Genomic DNA, 22,302 nt, shown 5'->3' on the forward strand with positions numbered 1-22,302 from the left:
AGACAAAAGCAGTGTGCCAGATGTTGTGGTATGTGAAGGAAGAGGAGTGAGCGTAATTATTATTACAAGGGGGAAGGTGCAGAAAAAACTGAAAGACTTAAGGGTACATAAGTCACCCGGACCAGATGAACTGCACCCTAGTGTTCTAAAAGAGGTAGCGTTAGAGATTGTGGATGCATTAGTAATGAGCTTTCAAAATCATTGGACTCTGACATGGTGATTTTAATTTCCCAACTCCCCAAAACTCTGTCATAGCTGTCTTGTACCATGAAGAAAGCTCTTCCCTTACTTACTGTGTGAAATTATGGATCATATAAAAAAAACAAAAACAAGCATTGTGTAAAAACTGTTTAATTTTGCACATACGCAGTTTACAACTCTCATGTACAACTTCCATACTGCTTATATTTGTTGGCCTGATTGTTTCATGAAATTATTTATTTCAGCTAATTCACATGAATATAGCATGAGTGGCTAGAATGGCAACTCATTACAGAACACCAATGGCTGGTCATATCTCTAGTGTATGGAAAACAAATAAGGAACAACGGCATCTATCCATTGAATGACCAAACTGCCAATTCAAAGTTTCTTCCCAAACTTGTGATTTATTATAGAAAATATGAGGCTGTAAAACTGCTAAATCTGACTTTTGAAAAATATCTCCAGATGAAGATTGGATTGATCAACATTAGAATAAAAATTGATCTGAATGCTAATTAGCCCAAACAGCTGCTGTTCAGATTTCAGTGTTCAAATATATACAGCTCCGAGCTTTTTCAGCAAAGAAACTTCTGGGGATTATTTATAAAAGGTTAAATGTGTCCAAATCCAAATCTCATAACTGAAGGTCCCAAAGCAGTACCTTTTTTTGTTTGTTCTGCCTCTATGTATTCAAGGGTAGAAATTATTTCAAACATCTCTGTTGCAATATGAATATATTATCTGACGGTAGAAAAACATTTTCATAAGAAAAATTATTAACAGTGCAACATATATACCCATGAAAACAATTCCACATTAATCTGAAAGAAATGTATGGAAACATTAATTACTAAAAATAGGGGAATTTTCATTATTTTTCATTTGAGCTGACTGTCCATATGACGATTCTTTATGTTCTAGTTGTAATGAATGAGTTGTTCCAAATGCTTGTCTCCCCGCAGTTTGATAAACGCCGCTTACACTGAAAACAACTACGGTAGTTCTTAGATTGATCAAGTAGAAAAATGCTTCCCGCTCTGTGAAGTAAATTCAAAATAGTTAGCACATTGAGTTTAACTTGAGTTAACAAGCTACCAGCTTATTAAATAGTGAAGATCTTCAAGTCAACTATACATCATATAGTGATGGCAAGATGCTTTCTTGAGCCACTACAGTCCTGCAATGCCACTGGGAAGATATTTTTCAGAATTTAGACCCATCAATGATGATAGTAAATGATAATTTGCTTCTAAGACAGGATGGTATGTGATTTGGCAGGGAATATGCAAATAGTGGTGTTCGGACATTCTTGTAGTCATTGTCCTCTTTGGTGGTGAGATCCTGCTACTAAGCGACTTTAATGCCCGAGTAGGCAGCGACCATCAGTCTTAGCCGGAAGTCACTGGCAAGCATGACCTTGGAAAGGAGAATTCAAATGGGCAGATACTACTCACCTTCTGTGCAGAAAATGGGCTGACAATCACCAACACCCTTTTTCAGCTTCCAGACCTCCAGGCAACCTGGATGCATCCGCGCTCATAGAACTGGCACCTGACTGATTACGTGCTCACAAGGCACTGGGACATCAGGGATGTGATCATCACCAGAGCAATGAGGGGTGCAGACTGCTAGACTGACCTCATCCTGCTGAGAAGCAAGCTGTCATTGCAGATGGCCAGGGCACACAGGCACCAGCAGGCTGACACTAAGTGGAAGCTGGACATTCAATGGCTTCCTGACCCCAGCATCAACGAAGAGCTGATCAGCAAACTGGAGGAACAACTTGAGCAACTGCCTGAGGAAGCAGACCCAGAAACAGCATGCTCTGTCTTCAGAGACACCCTGTACAGCGCTGCAAGTGCTGTTCTCAGGTACCTCAAGAGGAAGCATCAGGATTGGTTCGATGAGAACATCTCTGATACCGTCACCCTTCACAAGCAGAAGCAGGAAGCCTTTGCATGCTGGTTCAATGACAAGCAGTCAACCTCCAAACATGACTGCTTGAAGCACCTCTGTAGTAAGGTCCAGGCTGAGCTGCAGAAGATGAAAGATCAGTGGCGGGAGGCCAAAGTGGCAGAACTTCAGCACTATGTTGACCAGAACAACGCAAAGAAGTTTTTTGATGGTCAAAAGGCAGTATACAGAGCTTCCTCTAACATCATGGCACCTGTATGCTCCTTGGATAGAGCGCTCCTTACTGATAAAGGCAACATTGTCCAATGCTGGGCAGACTATTTCAACCAGCCGCTGAATAGGCCATCCCAGATAGATGACCAGGCTATAGAAGACATGCCCCAGCACTCAGTCTTGGAGGCCCTTGATGATACCCCCACAGTGATAGAAGCTAGGAAGCCAGTCAACCAGCTGCAGCAAGGTAAGGCTCCTGGCCCGGATGGGATCCCACCAGAAGTTTTCTTCAGAGGCTGACAGAGCTCACGCAGCAGTTCTGGGGGAAAGTCTGTGTATCACAGGACTTGAGGGATGTAAACAACATCCTCTTGCACAAGAACGGGAGCGGGGGTGGGGGAGGCAGGGCATCCTGTGACAACAACATTGTGACAACTCCTGAGCATTGCTGGGAAGATCATGGCCCATAACATACTTAACAGGGTTACCTCTCACCTCCTTGATGATTTGTCTCAGAGAGCCAATGTGGTTTCAGATTCAACAGAGGGACAGTGGACATGATCTTTGCTGTCAGACAAATCCAGGAGAAGTGCCAGGAACAGAACCACAACCTCTACTCCTCTTTGTGGACCTGACAAAGGCATTTGATACTGTCAGTCGCACAGGCCATTGGCATATCCTTACCAAGTTAGGCTGCCCCCCCAAGACCAGTCAGCATTGTCAGGTCATTCCACAAAGCCAGGGCCATTGAAATCAGCCGCACCTCTGACCCCTTCCAAGTAACCAATAGTGTCAAGCAGGGCTGTGTCCTTACACCTACTCTGTTCAACCTGTTGTTTGCCACGATACTGTTCTTTGCTCTTTCACAGACTGACAATTCGCTACAGGACTAATGATCTGCGACGCCTCAAGGCCAAGACCAAAATGCTGGAAGCAATAGTACGAGACTTCCTTTTCGCAGACATCTTGCAGAGCACAGTGAAAGGGTCCTGCAGGAGCTCACTGACTGCCTTGCTGTGGCAGCAAGAAAATTCGGCTTAACCATCAGCCTGTAGAAGACACAAGTTCTACTTCAGCCTGCACCCCATTCCAACCCTGTGGATTCACGAATTGAGATTGAAGGCACACAGCTCAACAATGTTGACGCCTTCACCTACCTGGGAAGCTGCCACCCACCTCCTGCAGTCTAGAGAGAGAGGTCTCAAATGGACTTGCTAAAGCTGGGGCATCCTTTGGCAGGCTATGGACACGTGTATGGGGAGAACTTGGGATCCGGCTTAAGACGAAGATGGTGGTCTACAGAGCAGTCATCCTGACTTCTCTACTGTATGGCTGTGAAATATGGACCCCATACAGCAGGCACATCAAGATGCTTGACCAGTTCCACCTGTGATGCCTTCGAAAAATCATGGGCATCTCCTGACAAGACAGAGTCTCCACCACAAAAGTCCTACAAAGAGCCGAGAGCTGTGGCACTGAGACTGATCATGAAGACTCAACTTTGAAGGGTTGGACATGTGATCCAGATGGAAGACAACTGCCTTCCAAAGATGGTATTCTTTTCCGAGCTGGCACATGGCATCAGAAAGCAGGGAGACCCCACAAAGCGCTATAAAGACTGCACGTAAGTGTCCTTGAAGGCATACAACATCCCTGTGACTGGTTGGGAGGCCTCAGCCAAAGATCACAATGCCTGGCGCCTGGCAGTCTACAAAGGCACCAGCACGTTCAAAGAACAATGGCTAAAGGATCTCGATCAAAAAGCACCAGGACTGCAGGGAGAGACCACCTGACCTCCAATGGCCATAATGTGTCCGATCTGTGAGCAGACCTGCGTTTCCCAGTTCAGGCTTCGCTCTCATCAGAGGTGTCACTGACGTCATCGTCATTCCTGACAGACTTCCAAGAAGAAGATAGGCATGCGATGGATAGAAGATGAGTCATAATAGGCACTTTGAGCATACAAATTAAGATTGATTGACATGTAAATCTCTCTGATTTTATGGCTTTATCAAGCAAAATATGCAGTTTAAGTGGTGTGCTTTACAGAGATGAGGAAGTACCTATTAAAAATTCCTCTAAAAGCATTGCTTTGACACTATTTTGCCATGATATTCGGCAATGTAATACACAGAAACAGCATGAATATACTGTATATGCATATTTTAAAAAAAGGAGGTAGAGAGAAACCAGGGAATTATAGACCGGTTAGCCTAACATCGGTGGTGGGGAAAATGCTAGAGTCAGTTATCAAAGATGTGATAACAGCACATTTGGAAAGCGATGAAATCATCGGACAAAGTCAGCATGGATTTGTGAAAGGAAAATCATGTCTGACGAATCTCATAGAATTTTTTGAGGATGTAACTAGTAGAGTGGATAGGGGAGAACCAGTGGATGTGGTATATTTGAATTTTCAAAAGGCTTTTGACAAGGTCCCACACAGGAGATTAGTGCGCAAACTTAAGCACACGGTATAGAGGGTAAGGTATTGATGTGGATAGAGTATTGGTTGGCAGACAGGAAGCAAAGAGTGGGAGTAAACGGGACCTTTTCAGAATGGCAGGCATACTAGGGGGGTACCGCAAGGCTCAGTGCTGGGACCCCAGTTGTTTACAATATATATTAATGACTTAGATGAGGGAATTAAATGCAGCATCTCCAAGTTTGCGGATGACACGAAGCTGGGCGGCAGTGTTAGCTGTGAGGAGGATGCTAGGAGGATGCAGGGTGACTTGGATAGGTTAGGTGAGTGGACAAATTCATGGCAGATGCAATTTAATGTGGATAAATGTGAGGTTATCCACTTTGGTGGCAAAAACAGGAAAACAGATTATTATCTGAATGGTGGCCGATTAGGAAAAGGGGAGGTGCAACGAGACCTGGGTGTCATTATACACCAGTCATTGAAAGTGGGCATGCAGGTACAGCAGGCGGTGAAAAAGGCGAATGGTATGCTGGCATTTATAGCGAGAGGATTCGAGTACAGGAGCAGGGAGGTACCACTGCAGTTGTACAAGGCCTTGGTGAGACCACACCTGGAGTATTGTGTGCAGTTTTGGTCCCCTAATCTGAGGAAAGACTTCCTTGCCATAGAGGGAGTGCAAAGAAGGTTCACCAGATTGATTCCTGGGATGGCAGGACTTTCATATGATAAAAGACTGGATCGACTAGGCTTATACCCGTTGGAATTTAGAAGATTGAGGGGGGATCTTATTGAAATGTATAAAATCCTAAAGGGATTGGACAGGCTAGATGCAGGAAGATTGTTTCCGATGTTGGGGAAGTCCTGAACGAGGGGTCACAGTTTGAAGATAAAGGGGAAGTCAGTAGGACCGAGATTAGGAAAAACTTCTTCACACAGACAGTGGTAAATCTGTGGAATTCTCTGCCCAGGAAATAGTTGAGGCCAGTTCATTAGCTATATTTAAGAGGGATTTAGATATGGCCCTTGTGGCTAAAGGGATCGGGGGTATGGAGAGAAGGCAGGTACAGGGTTCTGAGTTGGATGATCAGCCATGATCATACTGAATGGCGGTGCAGGCTCGAAGGGCCGAATGGCCTACTCCTGCACCTATTTTCTATGTTTCTATGTTTCTATATTAAATATTCATTTTCAGTCACAACTTATTAATTCTAGTTGTAAATGTTTCATGTCATTTTAAGGCCTGGTTATTGTTCAATAACTTCTCTAGCACTGAAAATTAAGTGGCAAGCAAAAGCATGGTGTGTTCATCACTTAATCAAAACTTTAAGTGTATGAAAGTGAAGGCCAGAATATATGCAAACTGTACAACCTCAAGCTTTGCTCATGCAGTTGAATTCTTTTGATGTTTTTCCATATTCTTCTTCAAAATTTTGAATCTTATCCTACTTACTATTAGGAAGCATGGACTTTGGTTGAAGCATCAAACACTTATTTAAAGTAATCACTATATTAATTCTACAGATATTGGAATGATTATGAACACTATTAAAACTGAATTACAGCATAATTTTAAGATTATGATGGTTTCATCATCTTACTTTGTATGTTGTTTTTGTTCATATTCTTTCAGTTGTTTCATAGTTACATTTTCATCCCAGGCTTCCTCTAAAGTTCTACGCATTCTCTGTAAATTTTCATAACGCTTTTTATGTTCCTCTATTAAGCTGTGAAAAACATTCAAATATGATTAGTAACGGAGTGACAATTTGTGTTTCTCTGTTTAGGTATTTATCAAAGGGAACATAATCAACATATCTTGTACATGTTGTCCCCAGGTTATGGCAGGTTTCCATTCCTGTGAATTGCTTGAACTGTGGTCAGAAATGTGACTGTGAACTGGGTTGCCAGGTGGCAGAAGATCTCTTCAGCCCTGCAGATCCACACCACTGGTCTTCCAAATACTTATTTGTGTGTAGGGACTGTAGAGAACATGGGCGTCTGAAAGCTGAAGAAGACCTGTACATGTTCCAATAGTGATTAAACAACCTGTTTTCAGTCATTTTGAATTGCTGATTTATAGATACAGCATGGAACTGGTCCTTTCGGCCTACCGAGCCATGCCGCCCAGCAACCCACAGGTTTAAAACTAGCCTAATTAAAGGACAATTTAGAATAACCAACTAACCAGTGGATTGTGGGAGGAAACCAGAGTACCCAGAGAAAACCCTTGTGCTTTATGGAAAAGACGTACAAACTTTCTTAAAGAGGACGCCAGAATTGAACTCCAAACTCCGACATCTCGAATTGTAATAGCATTGTGCTAACCACTATGCTAAGCATATTCAAAAGTACTTCATCGTTACAAATTAATTTGGAACATCCTGAAATCCTGTCTAACCTGTCTAATAGTATACCTCAGACAGACAACAGAAGTTCAAAGTAAAGTTATTATCAAAGTACATACAGTTTATATCATATACAGTACAGCCTTGAGATTTGTTTTCTTGCAGGCATACACAGTAAATCCAAGAAACTCAATAGAATCAACAAAAGACCACACCTAACAGGACAAATAAATTAATGTGCGAATGATAACAAACTGTGCAAATACTAAATAAATAAATAAATACACAGTAAATGAGATAAAGAGTCCTTGAAAGCGAACCCATAGGTTATGCGAACAGTTTAGTGAGAGGTTGAGTGATGTTATCCCCTCCGGTTCAAAGCCTGATGGCTGAGGGGTAATAACTGTTCCTGAACCTGGTGGTGTGGGTCCCAAGGCTGCTGTACTTTCTTTATGATGGCAGCGGCAGCAGTGAGAAAAGAGCATGGCCTGGGGGTCCTTGATGATGGATGCTGCTTTCCCGAGACAGCACTCCGTGTAGATGCACTCAACGGTGGGTTGGCTTTACCCATGATGGACAGGGCCGTATCCAGTACTTTTTGTGGGATTTTCCATTCAAGGGCATTGGCAGACATCCCACCCTGCAAAATCTCATTTCAGGGAGGTAGCACCATCAATTTGCAGGAGACTTCCGGGAGAGGTGGGATGTCTGCAATAGAGTAGCTCCTTAGCAGCTGCCAGCTAGTTTAAATAACGTTAGCTATGCTAATGAACGAATGACACCTGTTAAACTCACCTCAACATGTCTTTTACAGTCCTAACCCACCGTGGGCAATAGCTTGCTCTCTCTCTCGCTTGCTTTCGCTCTCACTCGCTTTCTCTCTCGCTCGCTTGCTCTCTCTCACTCATGCACGCGCGCGCTCTCTCTCGTGGTCGCTCCTGCGCTCTCTCTTGCTTTCTCTCGCTCACTCTCAAAAAAATTGATTTCCGTGATACTGTATATAATTTGTGGGCATCAGGGAGCCACTATTAATATGCGGGAAGCTCCTGGAACTTCCGGGAGAGGTGGGACATCTACATTGGTGTTTCCATACCAAGCAGCGATGTTATGCCGAATCTTCACAAACTTCTAAGGAAGTAGAGGAGTGCCATGCTTTCTTATAATCTGGGCTCAGGGCAGTTCCTCTGAAATGATAACACTGAGGAATTTAAAGTTGCTGACTCTCTCCACTTCTGATCCCTTGATGAGGACTGTCTCATGAACCTCCAGTTTCCTCCTCCTGAAGTCAATAATTAACACCTTGATCTTGCTGTCATTGAGTGAGCGGTTGCTGTGGTGGCACCACTCAGCCAGATTTTCAATCTCTGTCCTATATTCATCACCACATTTGATTCAGCCAATGTCAGTAGTGTGATTGGCAGAGTTAAATATGACATTGGAGCCTGGCTTAACCTCACAGTACAGAGTATACTGTAAGTATATAGTATAGCAAAGTGAGCAGAGCACACAACCTTGTGGTATACATGTGCTGTTGGAGATTGCGGAGGAGATGTTGTTGCCAATCTGAACTGTCGGGGTCTGCCAGTGAGGAAATCGAGGATCCAATTCTCTAAAATTTAGGTTGCGTATTTGTGACTCGTACACAAATGTTTATTTGATCAATCTGAAGGTCATTGTCGTAAAGTGATGACATATGGGTAATATGGACATATAGGACTATCGTAATGTTCAAATAATTTCAATCAGTAAAATGAGAGTTCATGTAAAATAGAAGTTCATCATGTTATATGATTTTAAAGTAATATTCTAATCCACTCTTCTCCACCTCATCCTTTTTATAGCCTTTGGTACTCAACTACTTTAGATTTTACAGTTGCAAACAAAAATGCAGTGTTAGTGATTTAAATTTGAGACAATCTCATGACCTTAGTTCAACCATCAACTGAACAACTGAAGGAATATTGAAATTTTTATTTCATTTCTTCCCCCAAAAGATACAAGTACCCAAAAGAAATGCCCATTTTCACCTGTAATCACAGATAGTTTGTGAGGATATTTCCTAATAAGCATTAGCCATGTGCTCATTGTTATTAGCTGTGTCTAAAGCAAATGCTAATATTATGATTTTACCTTCTCATTTTGACCAAATTTTATATTAGTTAATCATATGGACATTTTTAGATCCCCCATTAATGCTGTTTCTGATCAATATTATAAGAAGTTTTCAACATTTCGTTCTGCATTAAAAAAACATGAACATGATAATGTTCCAGATAAGATGGTATGCCTGTGAGGCTAGGCATAGCTCAAACACCATCTATAAATTTGCTGATGATACAACCATTGTTGGTAGAATCTCAGGTGGTGAGAGGGCATACAGGAGCGAGATATGCCAACTAGTGGAGCGGTGTCGCAGCAACAACCTGGCACTCAACATCAGTAAGACGAAAGAGCTGATTGTGAACTTCAGGAAAGGTAAGACGAAGGAACAAATACCAATCCACATAGAGGGATCCGAAGTGAAGAGAGTGAGCAGTTTCAAGTTCCTAGGTGTCAAGATCTCTGAGGACCTAACTTGGTCCCAACATATCAATACAGTTATAAAGAAGGCAAGACAGTGACTATACTTCATCAGGAGTTTGAAGAGATTTGGTATGTCAACAAATACACTGAAACATTTCTATAGATGTACCATGGAGAGCATTCTAACTGTCTGGTATGGGGAGGAAGGGCTGCTGCACAGGACCAAAAGAAACTGCAGAGGGTTGTAAATTTAGTCGGCTCCATCTTGAGTACTAGCCTATAAAGTACGCACGACATCTTCAAGGAGCGGTGTCTCAGAAAGGCAGCATCCATTATTAAGAACATCCTGCACCCAGGGCATTCCCTTTTCTCACTGCTACCATCAGGTAGGAGGTACAGAAGTGTTTCTGTTTTTTGCACGATTTTTAATCTATTCAATATACGTATACTGTAATTGATTTAGTTATTTATTATTATTATTTTTTTTTCTATATTATGTATTGCATTGAATATGCTGCTAGGTTAACAAATTTCACGTCACATGCCGGTGATAATAAACCTGATTCTGATTCTAATTCTGATTCATTCTCACTGCTAACCAACTAAATCCACTGGAATCACTCTCATATGCTTCCTCTGCACATTTAATTATTTTTTTTATATACAGGGCACTACTGCACAGGGAGAGGTAGCAACTCTATTCTATTCTTTTGATCACTACATTATAAACACAAATAACTGCAGCAATAAATGGGAATAATCCTCTCCCCTCTATTTACAGTTTAAAAAGAATGATTGAATCCACTGGGAGCTCTGGAGGCCACTAGCTAAAACAGTTAACAGTTCCAACTTCCATAATTTGTCAATGTTCCATCAGAAATAGAGACATTTATAAAATTATAGGCAGGTCACAAAACAGCAAAAATTCAGTCTGGGAAGTATGCCTTAACTTACCCTTTTTTGCTTCTCTCCAGCATTTCCAACTCAGTTTTCTGTTCATAAATTTGATTCAGAATAGCATCTCTCTTACGATCAGCTGCAGCCTGCATCTGCTCCTTACAAAGTTTACGTGCTGCTTGCTTTTGTTCTTCTGACTTCCCAGGTAACTCAGAACCACCAAAGATTGGCCCAGAAGAATCAGAGACAAATGCTGGCAGCTGACGTGGTTTCTCTTTTCTCTAGATATAGATGGATTAGAAATTACATAGAGACACAGTAAAACAACATGGTCCAACTTGTCCTTGTCAAGCTAGCCAATTTGACACGTTTGGCCCATATCCATCTAGACCCCTCCTTTTCATGTACTTATCCAAATGTCTTTTAAATGTTATTATTGGACCTGCCTCAACCACTTCCTCTGACAGTCTCATTCCATATCCCCGCTACTCTGTGCATGAGGAAGTTGCTTCTCAGATTCCTTTTAAAAATTCTCATCTCTTGATATAAATCTATGGACTCTAGTTTTTAGTTTCCCTTTCCTAAGGAAATGACTATGTACAGTATTGTGCAAAAGTCTTATGCACATACAGTATATATAACTAGGGTGCCTAAGACTTTTGCACAGTATTGTAGTCATTTTATGTATTGCACTGTATTGGTGGCACAAGAAACAACAAATTTCATGACATGTGTGAGTGATGATAAACCTGATTCTGATATGGGTCTCTATTGTGGACTGAGAGTAGGAAAGGGGAAGGGAGTGGGCAATCATGGTTAGGAAAAAGGGAGACAAAAGGGAAGCATCAGAGAGACATTCTGTAATGATTTATTAATCAATTGTTCGGAATCAAATGACCTTGCCTGGTGTCTCAAAGCTGAGTGTGTCTGTACCAACACCACCACCCCCCCAAGCCTGGCACTCCTCCTCTGCCACCTGTCCGACACCCCTCCCATGGCGATCCACCTTCACCATTCCCAGCATCCTTTGGGATACACACACACACGTGTCTAAGATTTTGCACAGTACTGTATATTTACCCTATGATGCCTCTTGATTTTCTACACTTCTGTACATTCACCCCTCAATCTCCCATATTCCAAGAAATAAGGTCCTACCCTGCCTAGCCTGTGCTATTAATCAAGCGCTCAAGTCTTTTCAACATCATATATTTGTGAATGAGTTTATTTTTATTATTTTATCTGACGTATAATGAAAGGGAGGTTTCAGATCAAGCTGTCCATACAACATGCAGCTGATTGGATGACTCCACTAGTATTGCTGGTTGGTCCTCACCAGCAATTCTGCAGGCTGGTGCCCCTCTATCACTGCTGCAGACCAATGCCCTGCCGCCAATGCCACAAGCCAGTGCCCTTCCAACTGGCTAATGTGCTTTCACCAGTCAGTTGGTGCTTATCCACCAATGCTGTTGGGTGTTCCCCTCTGCCGATGCCCACAACTGAGTGGGTAGCTTCCTTGCCTCTATCTTTATGGGTATAGCTCTTAACTACATGAGCAGATATACCTATATTTGGAGTCTTTCTTTCTCCACCTCCATAAGCAATCTTCTTCCCCTGACCTCAATATGGTGCCTCCTTTTCCTTAACACCAGTGACTAGCCTCCATTGACCTTCTACTCTCAACAGCTGGCTACATCTCCAGGGCAACTAGCCAATGGCTCAATTCTAGTGCTCATCCCTCCACATCTAGACCATTAGCTCAAATGGCCCTATGTTTAAGCCTAGCCTCAGGAGAGGAGACCTGATTGAGCTCAGTAATTAATTATTCACTATTCCTGGAAAATTTTCAGAAGTTATCCAACTACTCATGGACAAGAGCAGAAAGTTTTTGCAGCATTATTAAACAACATTTGAATACTGTTTCCTGACGGACTTGTTTGATCGCTATTGTTCATGGCTAATAAATGCATTCCAAACTTCATAGAATGATGACATTTTATATTAAATTGGGAGGAAAAAGTAGTCCTTCTTATCCATTTACATTCCTTTTTGCAAGTCCCGTGGACTAAAATTTTTACTTTTTGTCCCCGTTTCTTTTACCCCATGTGTAAAATATTTTTTTAAATAGAAAATCCTCCATTGGTGCAAAAGGACACAATGTGAATAAATATTCATAAATCTAACTTTAATCAGGATATCTCATAGGCATCATGGAGTTTGAAGCAACTTCTTTAAGGTAAGTGAATTGGCTGTAATTATTAAAATAACATCAGGAAAATTATCAGGTAAAATTGACTTCTACCATTTCATATTTCTTCTGTTATGTTAAGCCTTTTATAAAATATACATATTGATTATGTTTTACCTTTATCAAATTCCTTAAGGTTCTTATAGCAGTGGGTAGTAATGGGTACAAGCTCCCAATGGCGTGCATCTCAAATAGCCTCTGACAACTGTCCAGTTCCTGGCCTTCATATGTGGCTTAGCTACTAAGCCCGGCAAAACAGTTTCTACTGACAGGAGCAGGGGCAAAGGCAGGTTACTGATGCCTTAAAACCAGTCATTTTAGGCAGATGGGGCTTGTCAGCTCATCTAGGAGAAGGAAAACTCGATCTCAAACCGTCTTTGCCTTGTGGCTATACCCACTCATGGTGGGGGGGTGGGAGAGGGTTCAGGAGTACACCCAGAGGGAAAATGCCAGAGCTGGAGTTCTTAGGCTACTCCTAGGTTGAGTTCAATGATAACTTGCAACTCCTGCAAAGCTCATGGTGCCAAAATGTATCAATCTCTGCCGTTCCTTTAGATTCATCAGATGTGTGGAGAGGGGGAGCTTGCTCTCCGTATTGTATTGCTCAGACTCGCGTATCACAAAGACAGCTAGGATGCAAATTCCATGGTTGACCCTGATTGATGGAGGCTTCACTCACATTTATCAAGAACAATAGTTAACTTGGCAAAAGAACACTTCTACTTTTGGTAATCAATAATAGAATCAAATAGTCTAATTGAGGCATCACATGACCTAGCAAATATGTTTGTCATGATGGCTCATTTTTGCAATAATGCTGATAATAACACTACTTATTGGAGGAACATCAATATTGTAAAATTTACATTTTGATCATGATTTTACTTTTACTATTATCTACCAGGACAAATAAAATTATCGTGAAAAAAGCTTTCAAAGCAGTTCAAGAAATCCTGCAACATCAACAGTCTTAAGAGGGGGTATAATTTTCAAAGAACTAACCCACAGAAGTTGCTTTATTGCTTCCCCTATCTTTTTGTACATAAACAGCAGTTTTTACAGTTGCACTACATTTGAATGCACATTTCTTTACCTGTATATCTAATGCAGTTTTATAGGCTTCTTTTTGTTCCTGCTTCTCTTTTAAATACATCTCTCTCTGGACAGCAAGACTGTAAAACAAAAGCTATTCCTTGGTAAAGATACTTGGGCATTTTAAATGAAGACAATAATAGCTTTTGTATATTTGCAGAATATTTTATATAACAATGATACCATTACTGAGTACCTTGAAGCAACAAAATATTTCAAGATATTTTGCAAGAGAACAACCATCACACAGAACTTGAGAAAGTTTATGAAAAATTAATAAAGATGCAACTTTAATAAGGTAGAGGTAGAGGGAGATGAAGACTAGAGAAGTTTTTGGAGTAAAATTCAGGAGGGTTTGAATGTAAGGAGTAAAAGCCCTGGTGAAGAAGGGATGGTTGTAGATAGATGGATGTGCAAGCCTGATATAGATAATAGCTAGTGGACAGCACAAAAAGGAGAACAAGGTAAGATTACATAGGGATTTGCAGAGGAGATTATAAATGTGAATCTTCAGATCAATATTTTGGGTGCAGGGGCCAGTAAAGAACAGAAATGATAAATATAACCATATGACTATATAACAATTACAGCACAGAAATAGGCCATCTCGGCTCTTCTAGTCCGTGCTGAACTCTTACTCTCACCTAGTCCCACCAACCTGCACTTGGCCCATAACCCTCCATTCCTTTCCTGTCCGTATATCTATCCAATTTAACTTTAAACGACAACATTGAACCTGCTTCAACCACTTCTGGAAGCTCGTTCCACACAGATACCACTCTCTGAGTAAAGAAGTTTCCCCTCATGTTACCCCTAAACTTTTGCCCTTTAACTCTCAACTCATGTCCTCTTGTTTGAATCTTCCCCACTCTTAATGGAAAAAGCCTATCCACGTCAACTCTGTCAATCCCCCTCATACTTTTAAACACCACTATCAAGTCCCCCCTCAACCTTCTACGCTCCAAAGAATAAAGACCTAACTTGTTCAACCTTTCTCTGTAACTTAGGAGATGAAACCCAGACAACATTTTAGTAAACATCCTCTGTACTCTCTCAATTTTATTGACATCTTTCCTATAATTCGGTGACCAGAACTGTACACAATACTCCAAATTTGGCCTTACCAATGCCCTATACAATTTCAACATTACATCCCAACTCCCATACTCAATGCTCTAATTTATAAAGGCCAGCATACCAACAGCTTTCTTCACCACCTTATCCACATGAGATTCCACCTTCAGGGAACTATGCACCATTATTCCTAGATCCCTCTGTTCGACAGCATTCTTCAATGCCCTACCATTTACCATGTATGTCCTATTTTGATTAGTCCTACCAAAATGTAGCACCTCACATGTTTCAGCATTAAACTCCATCTGCCATCTTTCAGCCCACTCTTCTAGCTGGCCTAAATCTCCCTGCAAGCTTTGAAAACCTACCTCATCATCCACAACGCCACCTATCTTAGTATCATCTGCATACTTACTAATCCAATTTACCACGCCATCATCCAGATCATTAATATATATGACAAACAACATTGGACCCAGTACAGATCCCTGAGGCACACCACTACACACCATCCTCCAATCTGACACACAGTTATCCACCACTACTCTCTGGCGTCTCCCATCTAGCCACTGCTGAATCCATTTTACTACTTCCATATTAATGCCTAACAATTGAACCTTCCTAACTAACCTTCCATGTGGAACCTTGTCAAAGGCCTTACTGAAGTCCACATAGACAACATCCACTGCTTTACCCTCGTCAACTTTCTTAGTAACCTCATCAAAAAATTCAATAAGATTTGTCAAACATGACCTTCCACGCACAAATCCATGTTGACTGTTCCTAATCAGACTCTGTCTATCCAGATAATTATATATACCATCTCTAAGAATACTTTCCATCAATTTACCCACCACTGACGTCAAACTCACAGGCTGATAATTGCCAGGTTTACTTCATTTATAAATGATATGACCATTGTAAAATCTAAAGAGAGATACATTATCTGTCAAAACATTCCAGTTGGTTTTAGAGTAGAAATAAATAAGTGAAGTCAACATTCTACCTGGAGCTCTCAGTAATTGTCACCACTGTATAAAATATTTTGAAATTACATTTTTAATCATTTCTTTATTTTTGTCTCCCTTTTTGTTTCTTCAAACTTCTTCCAGGGTTGTCATCTGAACATGCGCTAGAGTATTTCTAGATTATATCTTTTCTCTATATTCATTTTTGGGATGTGTGCATTGTCAACATTTATTGCCCATCCCTACTTGCCCTGAAAAGTGGTGGAGAAATGCTTCTTTGATCCACTGCAATTCTTCTATTGAAAATGACATTTAATGATTCAAAGAAAGGAAAAGAGAAATGGGCATGTATCTAAATATATCCCTTTCAAGATATCTCCAAGCAAATCATACGCAAAGGACTACTTTAGTAGCTTGGTCGCTTTATGCTAAATGCAGGAGCCAATTTGCTGACAGCGAGGCTCCCACAAACAACAATGTCCAATTAATCTGTTTCTAGTACTGTAGAGTAACAGAAAAATATTCTACAATTTAGTTTCATGGCACTTTTTGAAATATCCACACATGTAAGCAAATGCAGCATCTTGATGCAATGTCAAATATAAAAGCAGCAATTTCACAGTGCCACACTTCCTCAGAATGGGTAACACTCAGGCCTCATCTTTGTACTCAAGTCTCTGCAGTAGGACGTGAACCCAACATATTCTGATTTAAGAGCTAAGCCAACTGAGCCATAGAGTTAACGCATGTGAGAGACAAAAGAAAATAAATAATAACACTTTGAAAACTAACTTTGAGAGCCTATTGACCAAAATAGAAGACTGATTGAAAAAAGATGGCTGTTTAAAATATGAATTCTCACTGGTGATGCCAGGTCTTTGGGTGTCCTCAACATTAACATTGTTTCAAATTATATCTAGCAAGGAAACATTCTGCTGATACAACTTATTCCCCTCCTCATGCATACGATAGATCAGTACTCAGTATTCAACACAAGTCAAAGAGCAAAGATAAAAAGTATATATGGACTGGGTGGAGGATGTCTAATGTCCTTCACTACAAGTGGATTGGGAAGTATCACCACTGACCAGCTGTCTGATATTTGAAGGATGTAGCTTCAAGACTGGGTAAGAGCCAAAAATGAATTTTACAGCACCCCAAACAATCTGCATCTGTCCTAGAACTATTGGTAGGACTCATGACCACCGGCTCATTGTGTTTATTCATTCCAAATCTGCCAAAGCATCGCCCAAGCTATTTAAATATTGTTATAACTTTACAATATACCCAAAATGTGAAAAATTGCCCAAGAATCTGTTTCTTGCAAATAACAAATCAAAGCCAATCTAACTAATCTGAACTTTGCTAATATGTGCTCAGTCATCAGCAGTGCTGAAAAATAGCACAAACAATGTCGTCAAGTCACTTTTTCTTAACTTGAGCCTGTTTGCTGATGCTGTTTTTCAATTTTTCCTGGGACAGCACTGCATGGCTGCTGTCATCCAGTCTGCATGATAAAGATGGTCTAATGGAAAGTACTCCACTGACTGGAGTCATAGAACATAGAATAGTACAGCACAGTACAGGCCCTTCAGCCCACAATGTTGTGCCGACCCTCAAACCCTGCCTCCCATATAAGCCCCCACCTTAGATTCCTCCATATACCTGTCTAGTAGTCTCTTAAACTTCACTAGTGTATCTGCCTCCACCACTGACTCAGGCAGTGCATTCCACGCACCAACCACTTTCTAAGTAAAAAACCTTCCTCTAATATCCCCCTTGAACTTCCCACCACTTACCTTAAAGCCATGTCCTCTTGTATTGAGCAGTGGTGCCCTGGGGAAGAGGTGCTGGTTGTCCACTCTATCTATTCCTCTTATTATAGACACTGCATAAAAGACTGCTGTGATTATTGGAGTCCATTCACCAGTCAAGGACTTTGACTGATAATTCTGTGGTATATAACCATTATCAGATGTTTCCTCAATGACTCTCCCTCTCTTATAAGGTCAGAAGTAGGAATGCTCATTTATGATTCCATAGTACATATTCTATTCCATTGTCACTCTCTCTGAACATGAACCATTTCACGTCTGAGGTAGTACATTTAGCCAGAGTATTAATATGGCATCACACAGGCTGTAGGCAATGACCATTTCTAATGGACAGAATCTAATCACTGTACCTTGATTTACAATGGTATTCCCATCACTCAATCCACTCAATTAACACTCTGAGAGTCATTGTTAATGAGAAATTGATCTGGACAAGCCACTGGCCTAATCAGTGAAAGTCCATTCTATTGGAATGAAAGTCATCCACATGCTTTCTGACACTCTGTTTTAATTGTTTCCACTACCAGCCCTGCTTTGCAGCCTGTATAATCAGCAAAGTGCACCAAGGCTTTGTCAGTTCTCAAATGCATCAGTCCAAAGAATGTAAAAGGACTAAGTAATGGGAATTTCACTATCTGTAATTTTCCCTCAAGGTAGAAAATCATTCTGAATTAGAAATACATTTCCACTCTTTTCTCAAGTCAACATCTTGACACTCTCATTCAACTATGGGAGCCTCCCCACTAAAAGGACTGAAGTGGACAAAGGAGACAGTTCACCACAATCTTTTGAAGAACATTCAGTTATGAGCATCAAAATTTGATCTTGCTACATCAATAAATAAAATTAAAATATGCTTGTCTCTTAATGCCCTTAGGATTATTTTGTATAGGTTATAAATACTGCCTTTATTCCAGTATTCCAAGAATGAACTGAAAACACATACTCTTCTGCTAACTGTACTTGCTCTAATCGGTCCAGAAAATCTTCATCTTGTTTTTTTCTGTTTTCTCTTTGTTGTTTCTCCTCCATCTGTTTCTTCAAGCACTGTGCATACTGCTGTTGTTTCAGAATGACTGGTGGTGTCAAGAGTCTCCTCTGGAATATGTATCCATTCTAAGAGGAAATCCCAAACATTACTTCAAGACAGTTAAGCATTAAATTCTCACACTTTCATTGGGAAATTGGACCAGGCAATTCTTGCTATGATTCACCCCAACCACATTTAATGCATATGGTTATATAATCATACGAACCTCATTTAAATTACTTAATGGCAACATTTGACCTAAGCATTATAATTTAACATATAAATAACACATAATAAATTAAGTAGTACATCTTATTGAAAGTAATTAACAATGCATGAATTAATGTGATCCCCAGAACATGGTTTTTCCATGTAAAAAGCATCCCCAGTAATTCTTATTTATTAATAAATTGTTGCTGTCCTTACCCCCTGTGTAATGATTTGAGGTAAATGTTCAATCGTTGAATGGTTCCATTTAATATCAGAGAATGTATACAATATACAACCTGAAATTCTTACTCTTCGCAGACATCCTCGATAGAAGAAAAGTCCCAAAGAATGAATGACAGGGAAAAAAACATAAGAACCCCAAAGCCCCCTCCCGCCTCTCTCACGCACAAGTATCAACAAGTAACATTAACCCTTCCCACTTATTCGAGCCGAAAGCATAAGCATTACCATGACCTACCTACCATGCAAGCAACAGCAAAGTCCCAAAGGGAAGCCATGTATGAAATGGAGTTTCAATTTGATGTATTAAATGGAGCTCTAAAGTCACAGGGGCTAGGACCACACACGGTCACTCAGCATGATTGTGGGAAGTTGGGTTAGGGCTTTATCCTAGGGAACTATGTCACGGGCTGCCTTTTTAAGTTCAATTTTTGTTCTTTGTCTACCTTGTATAAAATCCACATTCAAAAAAAATTAATAATTTTATCTGTTTTAAAGACATCTAGTTGTGCAAGATTCTATCCACAGAACAAGCATTTACTAAAATATATGCAGTTAAAGCTCAGTTTGTAAAGCAATCTGCACTTATAGCATTATAATGTGAACCTGTAGCTTCTGAATTAATTTGTCAATTTCACAAGAATATGTTCCACATCCTGAGAATGCCTTAAGTCCTTTCAATATGAATGGGGACAGTGTATAGAGTTCTCTAGGTCTTCACATTCCAGTAAAATAAAATCTATAGGGTTGTGCAAGCTAACCAGCAATTGTTAAATACACTTCTGATGGGGTCAAACAGAAAATTACATTTTTAAATTACAACTCACTCTAATGTATCTACATAGTCATACACCATAAAAATTGGCCCTTTGACCCACCTCATCCATGCTGACCTTTATGCTCATCTGCACTAATTCCATTTGCCCACATTAGGACACTGGCCTTCTACGCCTCACCTATTTAAGTGTGTGTCTTGAAGTCTGGTAGGTATAGTAATTGCATCTGATTCCACTAAATTCTGGAGAAGTGGGGGAGCAGGGAATGTAGGCCGACAGCACTTAGATTTGTATGATGCAGCAAGCAGAAAGATGTGATTATGCTGGAGAGAGTGCCAAGGAGATTCACTAGATTATGGTCTGGATTGGAGAATTATGGAGGATTGGATAGGATCGGACTGTTTTCCCTGAACATAAGGAGTCTGAGGAGTGGCCTGATAAAACTATATAAAACTATGAGAGGCATAGAAAGGGTGGGTAATCAGTCTTTTATTCAAGATAAAAATGTCAAGTACTGCAAGGCATAGCTTTAAGGTAAGGAAGGGTAAACTTAAAGGAAATTTATGAGACTTATTTTTTACTCAGATGGTAGAGTCTTGGAATGTGCTCTTAGAGAAGTGGTTGAAGCAGATATGATGCAATGTTTGAGAAGATTTAGTGAGGCACAAGAGCAAGCAGAAAATGGATAGATATAGACCACACGGAGGCAGAAGGTTTAGTTTAAATTGCCATCATGCTCAGCTCAGACATCATGGACCAAAAGGCCTGTTCCAATGCTGTATGTTCTAAGTTCGATCCAAGGTAATGTATTCCACATATCAACCACTCTCCATGTAGAAAACCTACCCCAAGATCACTTTTAAGACTCCTACATTTCTCTTTAAAATTAAGCCCATTTGTTTCTGGTATGTCTATTATTGGGAAAACAATTGACGATCAACCTATCTATACTTTAATAAACTTGTATACTTTTATCAAGTCACCCCTCAGTCTCCTTCTGTCCAGGAAAAACAAACCCAGCCTTATTCAATCTCTCCACATAACTAAAGTCCTCTAATTTTGACAACAAAAGAACTTAAGAAATATGAAAAGAAATAAGTCAATTGGCCCATTGAGCCTGCTCCACCATTCATTAAGACCATGACTGATCTGGCCATATACTCAGCCACACCTACCTGCTTTTTCCCCATAACACCTAATTCCCATGCTGTGCAATAATTTATCTAACTGTGTCTGAAATATATTTAATGTGGTAGCCTCTACTGCTACCCAGGAAAGAGAATTCTACAGATTCACTCCTCTCTGGGAAAAACAGTTCTGCAGCTCTATCTTAAACCTACTTCCCAAATCTTGAGGCTACGTTCCTGAGTTTTATTTTCACCTACCAGTGGAAATAATTTTCCTGCCTCTATGGTTCTCCAATAAACAGACCCGAACTGCATGCAGTACTCCAGGTGTGACATCACCAATAGCCTGTACAGTTTCAAAATAATCTCCGCTCTTGAATTCAATCCCTCTGACAATGAAGACCAGCATTCAATTTGTCTTATTCATAACCTGTTGCACCTCTTGTGATTCATGTAAGCACTCCCAAATACCTTTATGCAATGGTGTGCTGCAGTCCACCACCAACTGAATATTAACCTCATCTTTTATTTTGATTTTCCTTCCAAAGAGGATGGCCTTGCATTTACCAACATGTACTCCATCTGTCAGACCCTTGCCCACTCACTCAACCTATCTATATCTTTCTGCAGATTCTCCACGTACTCAGCACCATTTGCTATTCCACTCAGTTTACTGTCAAAGGCAAACTACTCTGCTTTACTCATTCCCCTTTTCTAAATCGTTAATGTATATTGTGAACAGTTGTGTTGAATATTCATCCTCGTAAATCTCCTCTGTATTTTCTCCAGTGCATCCATATCCTTCTACATGCTCCATAGTACAGCCTATATTTCTTGCTTCCCCATTCCTCTATTACTAGTGCAGTATCTTTTTAAAGGTCACTGTTATTTAGGTGATCCTGAAACTTGTAACCAACACCCCAATGCTCAATTGACATCCAGAGCTCAACAGAAAAAAAAAATATTGATGAGAACATATGCCTAATTTCACGTCAAAAGGAAGATCTTTTAACATTTTCAGCTACTACTGCTTCTATTGCAGCCTAGAAAAGAACACTTTCAAAGCACTGACAAATCAGTCTATTATAAGACTGGCCAAGAAGATCACTTCTAGTGACTAAATTTATCCTTAGCTATTTTTAGATGGCACATGTCTAAACCAAAAGATCCAAGCACAA

General features: G+C 40.4%; 1 protein-coding gene across 3 annotated transcripts in view; it reads right to left on the reverse strand.

Moving 5' to 3' along the window:
- Nucleotides 1-345: 345 nt before the first annotated feature.
- The window catches only part of LOC134349496 (coiled-coil domain-containing protein 81-like), an 89,018-nt gene continuing 67,061 nt past the window's right edge, over nucleotides 346-22,302 (reverse strand). For all 3 annotated transcript variants that reach the window (XM_063053896.1, XM_063053895.1, XM_063053894.1), the window contains exons 11-15: nucleotides 18,688-18,857; nucleotides 13,866-13,944; nucleotides 10,582-10,805; nucleotides 6,358-6,483; nucleotides 346-1,241 (exon numbers count right to left, since the gene is read on the reverse strand). In XM_063053896.1, the coding sequence (XP_062909966.1) occupies nucleotides 1,115-1,241; nucleotides 6,358-6,483; nucleotides 10,582-10,805; nucleotides 13,866-13,944; nucleotides 18,688-18,857 (726 nt within the window). In that variant the 3' untranslated portion in view covers nucleotides 346-1,114. The remainder of the gene's footprint in view (nucleotides 1,242-6,357; nucleotides 6,484-10,581; nucleotides 10,806-13,865; nucleotides 13,945-18,687; nucleotides 18,858-22,302) is intronic.

Source organism: Mobula hypostoma, chromosome 7 (genome assembly GCF_963921235.1).
Source record: "Mobula hypostoma chromosome 7, sMobHyp1.1, whole genome shotgun sequence".
NCBI lineage: Eukaryota > Metazoa > Chordata > Chondrichthyes > Myliobatiformes > Myliobatidae > Mobula > Mobula hypostoma.